Below are 12146 nucleotides of genomic sequence, written 5' to 3' on the forward strand. Positions count from 1 at the left end.
TGAAACATGACAGGACTGCTCAAATCAGCTTTCTTGAGACCTTGTCATATGCTTTCATCAAGTCTAGGAATACACATTTGAACTCTTTCTTCATCTCTAGCTTCTCAGTAATCATTCTCACTACAAACACCGGGTAAGTGGTGCTGCATCCTGATCTGAAACCAAACTTCTCTTCTCCCTTCTTCCTTTCTACTACCCTGTGTATTCATGTAGCAGTCATTCTCACCAGAAATTTCATGCAGTATGACAGAAGTTTGATACCTCTGTGTTCCCCACAGTTGTGGATGTCCCCTTTGTTCTGGTACACTGGTACTAGTATGTTTGTTCTCCAGTCATCTGGGATACACCTTTCTCTCCAAACTGCTATGAGTACCCTCAGGAGCATTTTTTCTTCTATCTCAATTAATCATATCTGCTGTGACCTGACCTTAGCCTGCTGCTTCATCTTCCTTAGTGCTGTTCTTACTTCGTCTAGAGTGGACTCATCCTCTTCATTCAATGTAAACTGTGTCCAAGGCAGTACAGCTTATGTGAGTTTTTTGTCATTCAGAAGCTGCTGAAAGTACTCCTTCCATCTACCTTTGATGCCCTGTAGACTGGTGAGCAGGTTGTTGTTAGCATCCCTTAGGGTGTCTGACTATGTTCTTTGGCTTCCTCTCTTGGCCTTGCAACTTGATTGAGTTTCTTTGTGCCATCTACTGAGTAAGTTTTGAGAAGTTGGTAGAGTGCCTCTGATGCCTTCTTCTTTGGTATTGCAACTCCTCTAGTAGCCTCCTTGTTAGCTTTCCTAGCCTGGTCCATCTTTTCTATCTTCCAGTTTTTTGTGTACTTCTTTCTTTTGATGACTTCCTGGACTTCTGCATTCCACCACCACCTTTCCTTATGTATCTTGCTTCCCTATCTGGCTCAACAACATACCTGTTCTGTAGTCCTGTCACATGTTGTTTTGAGGAGCGGCCATTCTTCTTGAGGTGCTAGAGCCCTGACTAATTCCTTGAACTATTGTGTTTTCTCTCCAGTCAACTTCCATGTCTTCAGCCTACTAATGGTTGACCTTAGAACCTGCTCTGACCAACTAATTCTGATGGCATAGGTTCACAGGTAGTTTCATAGGAAGGTACTAGGCTGTTGGTCCTAGGGCCTATATAAGCCTAGCCAAAAAGGTACCCTGGCTTTCGCCACCCAAGAAAATGATTTTCCTGTGCTCCTGTCTGTGCATCCCTCACTGTCGTCTGAAGCCTCTCCCTCACCACTCCATTTCTATACCACCTTAGTACTTAGTCTAGTCCCTCCTTAGTAGTAGACTCTGGACACCAAACCAAGTGTTTTGTCTGCACTGCCCTTCCATCTTGTCTCCTGGATACACAGGATGTCCATCCACCTCCTTACCAATATGGCATATACTTCCATGATTCGTCCTGTCAGTGAACCTGCATATAGTGTAACAATCCTTATATGGTTCATAGACAAGTAATAGGCTGGCTGCCATTGCAGCCCATTTTAAGTCTAGCCAATTTCCCTTCAAAGGTGAGAAACAAACCATGCACCTTAAGTCTGTGAGGTAAACACCTTAACCATTATAGCAAGCCTCAACCCCCTTAAGTCATGTTTGGCAGGTTGATTTGTTTTACATCCAGCTTTTGCTCAACTGAGCTGTTCCAGGTAACCTAAGCTGGGCAACTGGATGCTGTCTCTCCAGTAGCTTATTGATCTATGGCTGCTAGGATTAATGGCAGGCACACACTGACCAATAGGAGCACATATACTGCTCTCACCATTAGCATGACTCCCTAGTGTAGGTCAAAGTATGACAGGTCTGCAACCCACTTATCACCAACAAATACTCATGCACATATTTGGTGACATTAATCAACATGACCGAATCACCTAGAGCCAATTTTTACACCACTGAGTGGCTAGCCCTGACACTGTGTACAGTCAGTGATCAGTGTTCCCCTATCTTGAGGACACTGCACACCACAGCTGATGCCCAAAGTGGTTGGTCTACACAATCTTTCCCCTATAGGCACCATCAAGAGTCTGTGCTGCTGTACATTTTTGGATGAGTTTGAGATGGAAATGCTCAGCATGTTTTGGAAGGTGGGAGGAATCTCACAAAGACACAGGGAGAACATGCAAACTCCATACAAGCATTGGCCAATAGGTCAGGATTGAATCTTCTACCTTGTGAATGGGAGGCAATGATCTTAACCATTATGTCAACAGAAAACAATAGTTAACAGTTTCACTGATTTGTATGTCTTGTCTCCATGTGAAGCTGTTGTGCACGTCTTTGTAATTCTTCTGTCTTCTTTTGTTTCTGTATTATTTATTAAGTTGTTTTGAAAGGACACCCTCCTCACAACAGAAAAAGAAATATATGCAAAAAAACAAACTATTGAGCAGTTCATAGCCATTTTAAAAGGCTAGTTTCTTGAATTTTAACTTTGACCATTACGGACCCTAAGATGGCTCCTTCTGGTAACACTAACATATGTAAAACTGTTCCATCTCTACATAGGATTATCAGTTCAACATTTAATATGAAAGGAAGTATTTCTTGGATGAATACAGGCATTTTGTATGCCATTGGGTGCACATGTGGCCTTTATTAAGTAGGTGAGATAACTAGGAGTTTTAAAATGAGAATTCAGGGACACCTTAGATGTATAAAACAAGAAAATCCAGTGGCAAATAATTTTATCAATGTATATGATGAGTTTACCTGGATTTAAATGTTCAATTCTGGAACAAGTATTGTATGATGAAAGTAGAGGTAAATCGCTAGATTTCCTTTTGAGACACAAAGACCTTTCCTGATCCCAAGGTTGTTTTGATGAATGGGCTTATATAAGTCATCTGATGGACTGAAAATTGGAAAATCTGAAACTAATCCAGGAACCCGAGATCATTTCAATATCTTCTTATGACAGCATTTTATGTGCAGTGGAGCAGTAAGGATACAGGTGAGAGGGGTGCTTTTATTATTTGCAGATTGGTAACATACAGAACATCGTGTCAAATGATTGTTTTAATTTAATCATGAGATGGAGGAAGAGGTATTGTGAGAGACACCATCATGTTGCAACAATATAACAGCTAAATAACCTTTGTAAGGAATCAGGGGACTAAAGACCCACCTGCTAAAATGTAAGCCTCTTTGCAATGTTACAGTCAGTCAGCAGTGGTGATATTAAGGTGATGATACTGGGACATAATCACTGTCTAAGATGATCATACTGGGACATAACTGTCTAAGATGATCATACTGGAACATAATCACAGTCTATGATGCTCATACTGGAACATAATCACTGTCTATGATGTTCATACTGGGACACAATCAATGTCTACGATGATCATACTGGGACATAATAACTATCTAAGATGATCATACTGGGGGATAACCACTGTCTAAAATGACCATACTGGAACATAATCACTGTCTACAATCCTCATACTGGGACTTAATCACTGTCTTTGATGATCATAATGGGACATAATCATTGTCTACAGTGATCATACTGGGACATAAGCACTGTCTACGATGGTCATACTGGGCATAATCACTGTATAAGATGATCATACTGGGGCATAATCACTGTCTACAGTGATCATACTGGGACATAATCACTGTCTGCAATGATCATACTGGGACATAATCACTGTCTATGATGATCATACTGGACAAAATCACAGTCTACTTTGATCATGTTGGGATATAATCACTGCCTAAGATTATCATACTGGGGCATCATCTCTGTCTAGTGTGATTGCAACAGCTGTTTCTGCTCCTAAACTACAAACAAAGGACATTTCTTTTAACCTGACCTTTAATATTTTATGTATGTTTGCATGTATGCATTTATCTCTTTATCTTTCCCAAAGAAGTAAGAAAAAAAGGCATACATTTTCTAAGTACTGACTTTAAACAAGTTCAGTAAGCCCCCCTCATATCTCTAGAAAAGGGATAAATGGGATATAAACTGGTGACGTGCCTGATACGATTAATATTGTGTACAGAAGTGGGTTATAAGGACTCATTAATGCCACAAATGACAAGACCCCTCCATCCCCCTTCATACACTTGTCTGGCAGTTGTGGATTAAGTACACATTAATGAGCTACGTCCTGTGGATGGGAGTTTGATTCCTTCACCCTCCATTTGTATAAAGTGTAACTCTGAGCTTTCTTCATCCTCCATTTGCCTAAAGTGTGACTCTAAGCTTTCTTCACCCTCCATTTGCCTAAAGTGTGACTTTGAGCAAGTCGATTCACCAAGTTGAGTTTGAAAAAAAAAACAAGTGGATCTGTGCTCTACTCAAATTTACAAGTTTTTTCGATTTGTTGAAAACTATAAAGCACAGATCATGTGGATTTTTACACGTTTAGCACAGAAGAAAAAAAGAAAAGAAAGCAAAAAACAGGTGCAGATATTTATTTAACATTTGTTAACCAGGAAAGTCTGACTTGGAATGAAGCCATTTTACAGCAGAGGCCCGGGGAAAAACACTCCAAATGCATGTCTTTATAATGTGGGAAGAAACCAGAGTATCCAGAGAAAACCCACACAAATGCAGGGAGGACATGCAGACTCCACACAGAAGGCACTCCAGCCAAGAATCAAACCGGAGAACCTCTTGCTGTGAGGTGCCAACACTACAGCTGCACCACTGCACCATCCATATTTCATGAACATTCAGAGAATTTCAGATTTACATAGAGGAAAATAATTTTGAAAAATGTGATACCAAGAAAAGAAGAGAAAAAGTAAATTACAATTTAAAGGCAGACAGGTCTAGATATGAAGAAGCATATGCACAATATTTCTAGTTTGCATCAAAAATTCACATGTAGGAAATGTGATGTCAGTAATGTACACCATTGTAATCATTTGGGGGAGGGTAAAGAAATAAAAGTACACATCTAAGAAATGTGATGTCAGTAATGTACACCATTGTAATCATGTATGGGAGGGTAAAAAAACAAAAGATCACATGTAGGAAATGTGATGTCAGTAATGTACACCATTGTAATCATTTCTGGGAGGGTAAAGAAACAAAAGTACACATGTAGGAAATGTGATGTCAGTAATGTACACCATTGTAATCATTTGGGGGAGGGTAAAGAAACAGAAATACACATGTAGGAAATGTGATGTCAGTAATGTACACCATTGTAATCATTTGGGGGAGGGTAAAGAAACAGAAATTCACATGTAGGAAATGTGATGTCAGTAATGTACACCATTGTAATCATTTGGGGGAGGGTAAAGAAACAGAAATACACATGTAGGAAATGTGATGTTAGTAATGTACACCATTGTAATCATTTGTGGGAGGGTAAAGAAACAGAAATTCACATGTAGGAAATGTGATGTCAGTAATGTATACCATTGTAATCATTTGTGGGAGGGTAAAGAAACAAAAGTACACATGTAGGAAATGTGATGTCAGTAATGTACACCATTGTAATCATTTGTGGGAGGGTAAAGAAACAGAAATTCACATGTAGGAAATGTGATGTCAGTAAGGTACACCATTGTAATCATTTGGGGGAGGGTAAAGAAACAAAAGTACACATGTAGGAAATGTGATGTTAGTAATATACACCATTGTAATCATTTCGGGGAGGGTAAAGAAACAGAAATTCACATGTAGGAAATGTGATGTTAGTAATGTACACCATTGTAATCATTTGTGGGAGGGCAAAGAAACAAAAGTACACGTAGGAAATGTGATGTCAGTAATGTACACCATTGTAATCATTTGGGGGAGGGTAAAGAAACAAAAATTCACATGTAGGAAATGTGATGTCAGTAATGTACACCATTGTAATCATTTCTGGGAGGGTAAAGAAACAAAAATTCACATGTAGGAAATGTGATGTCAGTAATGTACACCATTGTAATCATTTGTGGGAGGGTAAAGAAACAAAAATTCACATGTAGGAAATGTGATGTCAGTAATGTACACCATTGTAATCATTTGGGGGAGGGTAAAGAAACAGAAATACACATGTAAGAAATGTGATGTCAGTAATGTACACCATTGTAATCATTTGTGGGAGGGTAAAGAAACAAAAGTACACGTAGGAAATGTGATGTCAGTAATGTACACCATTGTAATCATTTGGGGGAGGGTATAGAAACAGAAATACACATGTAGGAAATGTGATGTTAGTAATGTACACCATTGTAATCATTTGGGGGAGGGCAAAGAAACAAAAATTCACATGTAGGAAATGTGATGTCAGTAATGTACACCATTGTAATCATGTATGGGAGGGTAAAGAAACATAAATTCACATTTAGGAAATGTGATGTCAGTAATGTACACCATTGTAATAATTTGTGAGAGGGCAAAGAAACAAAAATTCACATGTAGGAAATGTGATGTTAGTAATGTACACCATTGTAATCATTTGTGGGAGGGTAAAGAAACAAAAATTCACATGTAGGAAATGTGATGTTAGTAATGTACACCATTGTAATCATTTGTGGGAGGGTAAAGAAACAAAAATTCACATGTAGGAAATGTGATGTCAGTAATGTACACCATTGTAATCATTTGTGGGAGGGTAAAGAAACAAAAATTCACATGTAGGAAATGTGATGTCAGTAATGTACACCATTGTAATCATGTGGGGGAGGGTATAGAAACAGAAATACACATGTAGGAAATGTGATGTCAGTAATGTACACCATTGTAATAATTTGGGGGAGGGTAAAGAAACAGAAATTCACATGTAGGAAATGTGATGTTAGTAATGTACACCATTGTAATCATTTGTGGGAGGGTAAAGAAACAAAAATTCACATGTAGGAAATGTGATGTCAGTAATGTACACCATTGTAATAATTTGTGGGAGGGTAAAGAAACAGAAATTCACATGTTGGAAATGTGATGTCAGTAATGTACACCATTGTAATCATTTGTGGGAGGGTAAAGAAACAAAAATTCACATGTAGGAAATGTGATGTCAGTAATGTACACCATTGTAATCATTTGGGGGAGGGCAAAGAAACAAAAGTTCACATGTAGGAAATGTGATGTCAGTAATGTACACCATTGTAATCATTTGTGGGAGGGTAAAGAAACAAAAATTCACATGTAGGAAATGTGATGTCAGTAATGTACACCATTGTAATCATTTGGGGAGGGTAAAGAAACAAAAATTCACATGTAGGAAATGTGATGTCAGTAATGTACACCATTGTAATCATGTATGGGAGGGTAAAGAATCAAAAATTCACGTGTAGGAAATGTGATGTCAGTAATGTACACCATTGTAATCATGTATGGGAGGGTAAAGAATCAAAAATTCACGTGTAGGAAATGTGATGTCAGTAATGTCCACCATTGTAATAATTTGTGGGAGTGTAAAGAAACAGAAATTCACATGTTGGAAATGTGATGTCAGTAATGTACACCATTGTAATCATTTGTGGGAGGATAAAGAAACAAAAATTCACATGTAGGAAATGTGATGTCAGTAATGTACACCATTGTAATCATTTGGGGGAGGGTAAAGAAACAAAAGTACACATGTAGGAAATGTGATGTCAGTAATGTACACCATTGTAATCATTTGTGGGAGGGTAAAGAAACAGAAATTCACATGTTGGAAATGTGATGTCAGTAATGTACACCATTGTAATCATTTGGGGAGGGTAAAGAAACAAAAATTCATATGTAGGAAATGTGATGTCAGTAATGTACACCATTGTAATCATTTGGGGAGGGTAAAGAAACAGAAATTCACATGTAGGAAATGTGATGTCAGTAATGTACACCATTGTAATCATGTATGGGAGGGTAAAGAATCAAAAATTCACGTGTAGGAAATGTGATGTCAGTAATGTACACCACTGTAATAATTTGTGGGAGGGTAAAGAAACAAAAATTCACATGTTGGAAATGTGATGTCAGTAATATACACCATTGTAATCATTTGGGGGAGGGTAAAGAAACAGAAATTCACATGTTGGAAATGTGATGTCAGTAATATACACCATTGTAATCATTTGGGGGAGGGTAAAGAAACAAAAGTACACATGTAGGAAATGTGATGTCAGTAATGTACACCATTGTAATCATTTGTGGGAGGGTAAAGAAACAAAAATTCACATGTAGGAAATGTGATGTCAGTAATGTACACCATTGTAATCATGTATGGGAGGGTAAAGAATCAAAAATTCACGTGTAGGAAATGTGATGTCAGTAATGTACACCATTGTAATAATTTGTGGGAGTGTAAAGAAACAGAAATTCACATGTTGGAAATGTGATGTCAGTAATGTACACCATTGTAATCATTTGGGGGAGGATAAAGAAACAAAAATTCACATGTAGGAAATGTGATGTCAGTAATGTACACCATTGTAATAATTTGTGGGAGGGTAAAGAAACAAAAATTCACATGTAGGAAATGTGATGTCAGTAATGTACACCATTGTAATCATTTGGGGTAGGGTAAAGAAACAGAAATTCACATGTAGGAAATGTGGTGTCAGTAATGTACACCATTGTAATCATTTGGGGGAGGGTAACGAAACAAAAATTCACATGTAGGAAATGTGATGTCAGTAATGTACACCATTGTAATCATTTGGGGTAGGGTAAAGAAACAGAAATTCACATGTAGGAAATGTGGTGTCAGTAATGTACACCATTGTAATCATGTATGGGAGGGTAAAGAAACAAAAGTACACATGTAGGAAATGTGATGTCAGTAATGTACACCATTGTAATCATTTGTGGGAGGGTAAAGAAACAAAAGTACACGTAGGAAATGTGATGTCAGTAATGTACACCATTGTAATCATTTGGGGGAGGGTAAAGAAACAGAAATTCACATGTAGGAAATGTGATGTCAGTAATGTATACCATTGTAATCATTTCTGGGAGGGTAAAGAAACAAAATTTCACATGTAGGACATGTGATGTCAGTAATGTACACCATTGTAATCATTTGGGGGAGGGTAAAGAAACAAAAATACACATGTAGGAAATGTGATGTCAGTAATGTACACCATTGTAATCATTTGTGGGAGGATAAAGAAAAATGTAGGTTTTGTAAGTGTTGGAACAAATTGTTGGGAGATTCTGGATCTGGATCTGCATCTCTGAAGTTGAGAACTGTTTGGACTATTTTGTTAGGGGGGATGGACCCAAACCTCACTATACATGAACCGGAAAGAGGACTGAGAGTCTGTGGTTCTGTGGGTGCTGTGGGTGGGTGAGAGGCTGCAGGATTCAGGGAAGCCTGAGGTGGTAAAAGACGTGAAATATTGATGGAGACAGAGATGATTATGGGAACATATAACACAATATATTATATATAATAATAAAATTAATATATGTAATACTGAGTGTGTGTATGCATTCAATATATACAGATTTTTATGAGTATGACACACAAAGTAAAGTGTGTATTTTCTTACCTGAGCTTTCTACAACACTCACGGGTTTATTTCTGAAAACCCAGCTATAAACTGAAAATACATATTCCTTGCCTGTGTTAACATCCGACACTTTTACAGTCTCACAGTACCAACCAGACTCTGGCATTATCAGTAGTCCTTCCTTTTCTAAAGTAATCATAACAAGATCACCTATATCTTCACCAGCATAAGCAATAACCTAAAAAAAATAAAAAAAAAAATGTTACAATTTTTGGATGAGTAGATGACTGACATTTACATTGAGCAATCATGGATGGCAGGCAATGAACCATAATTTATACTATGCTTAAACATTTCTTCAAGCAGATTACCTAAATGTAATACCAAAATAAGGATCACATCCTTTGTTGCAGTGTTACAATTTCTGCTGAAGTATTGGAATATTAATACTGACTTTATGGTCTTTAATTTAACAAAAATGTAACAATGTAAAACACGTACAACACAGAACAGAAGAATGGTTATTGTAGATGTAAGGACCCTAATGAACCACCCAGATGGTCCTCTGAGAACCACTTCAGCAGTACAGCAGCCATTCCAGTATAAACAATACAATATGCATCAGGGAATTTTAGGCAGTAAATTAAGTGTCATACTGCATGATATGTTGAAGACACCAGACACTCACAACAGATTTAGGGTGCACTGGTTTCTACAATATGTGTCAGGGAATGTTAGGCAGTAAATGAGAAGTGTTATGCTGCATGCTATGTTGAAGACACCAGACCCTCAGAACAGATTTAGGGTACACTGGTTTCTACAATATGTATCAGGGAATGTTAGGCAGTAAATGAGAAGTGTCATGCTGCATGCTATGTTGAAGACACCAGACACTCAGAACAGATTTAGGGTGCACTGGTTTCTACAATATGTATCAGGGAATGTTAGGCAGTAAATGAGAAGTGTCATGCTGCATGCTATGTTGAAGACATCAGACCCTCAGAACAGATTTAGGGTGCACTGGCTTCTACAATATGTATCAGGGAATGTTAGGCAGTAAATGAGAAGTGCCATACTGCATGCTATGTTGAAGACACCAGACACTCAGAACAGATTTAGGGTGCACTGGTTTCTACAATATGTATCAGGGAATGTTAGGCAGTAAATGAGAAGTGTCATGCTGCATGCTATGTTGAAGACACCAGACCCTCAGAACAGATTTAGGGTGCACTGGTTTGTTGCATTTATTTTCTTTATTAGTTGCACAAAAGTATAGAACAGCAGCCCTCACACCATGCAGTCAGCTGTACAATTTGACGTGCATTATGGTAAAATGCTTTTAGGTTTTACACTAACAGTGATCACATGGACCATACTGGTTATCTCACATCATTACATCTTCGCTCCTTTGAGAAGAAAATTTCAGTCTCTTTTGTGGTAGAGAATTAGACATGCAGATTTTCATTTTTCTTTGAACCTGTAATTTTAAAACTTGTGGTATCAAAGGCATTTGGCATTAGTTTACAATATTTTTTTTTTCACTAACACAGACAATATTTAAACTTTTGCACTTTATAACCATATTTTTATCTGTAGTAATTTTGTTAGTTATGTCTTTCTGAAAGATCACAGGTGTTTCTGTTTCACTGGAAACCTTATTTTATGCCTTCATGAAATAACTCCCCCAGGTTGAAGACATTTATTTCATGCCCTCATGAAGTAGGATGACGGGGTTTGCCTTTTGTGACAAGTTAATATTCATTAATATTTCTCTGTTAAATAACTTGTCCCTTTTAGGCAATGTGTGTCTCTTATGCATGTCATGTCTGCCCAAGACATGGATTCGGAGCCTGTCACCCCTTTTGACTGACCTGGTCAGAGCAGTAGTTCATACAGTTTTAATAATTGTATACTTCGTTTGGACAGCTCAGGAATGGCCTGGATTTGTATTTGATTTCTCCATACTGTACCTCCATGATTGTTTCAGATTATCTACAGTATCATTTATCTGAATTCAGTAACAGTCATACCTGTTTTCTGTCATTTCTTTTTTCCTTCTAACTTGAGACAGTCAGAGTTTTAAGTCAGGTAAGGAATGAAAGGAATGTGTTTTATCATACAAAGATGTATTTGTAGATTTCAGCTTTTGGTCAGTTTGTTCAACTGACTCATGAGGAATTGTCTTTGGCAACAATTTGCCTCATGCTTTGGAATCATGGTTTGAATCTGTCCACCAACCATCTATTGTGCTGGACTAACTCTAGTTGCCCTATGAAGGCCATTGTTGGAAGTTAAAGCTAAGTGAAAATTAGGCTGAGTCCAAATATTCTTAGCTGTTTGCCCTGTTCTGTCAACCATCCCATTTGCTTGCGAATAATATGGACTTGATATTATACAGACCAATTCAATTCAAGGCGGACCCTCCACAGAACTAAGCAATTACCGCCCCATAGCTATTCTCTATCCACTCTCCAAAATACTAGAGAGATGCATACACTCTCAGGTCTCAGACTACCTCCTTATTAACAACCTCCTTTCCAGTACTCAGCATGGTTTCCGACCAAACCATAGCACCACCACTGCCTTACTCTCCTTTGCTAACACTATCCTTCAGCATAAAAACAATGGCTATCTCTCCTCTGCTATTTTCCTAGACCTATCTAAAGCATTTGACATGGTCCCACACAAACAACTTATCTCTGTCCTCAATAACCTATCCTTCTCACAATCAGTCACCAAC

General features: G+C 37.9%; 1 protein-coding gene across 1 annotated transcript in view; it reads right to left on the reverse strand.

The window, feature by feature from the left end:
- The window catches only part of LOC122803967 (arachidonate 12-lipoxygenase, 12R-type-like), a 173872-nt gene that overhangs the window by 90749 nt on the left and 70977 nt on the right, over positions 1 to 12146 (reverse strand). The window contains exon 2 of the mRNA XM_044073645.1: positions 9446 to 9644. Within this exon, the coding sequence (XP_043929580.1) occupies positions 9446 to 9644 (199 nt within the window). The remainder of the gene's footprint in view (positions 1 to 9445; positions 9645 to 12146) is intronic.

The sequence above is a fragment of the Protopterus annectens genome, chromosome 6.part0 (assembly GCF_019279795.1).
Source record: "Protopterus annectens isolate FY-2018-M chromosome 6.part0, PAN1.0, whole genome shotgun sequence".
In the NCBI taxonomy this organism is placed as follows: Eukaryota; Metazoa; Chordata; order Ceratodontiformes; family Protopteridae; genus Protopterus; species Protopterus annectens.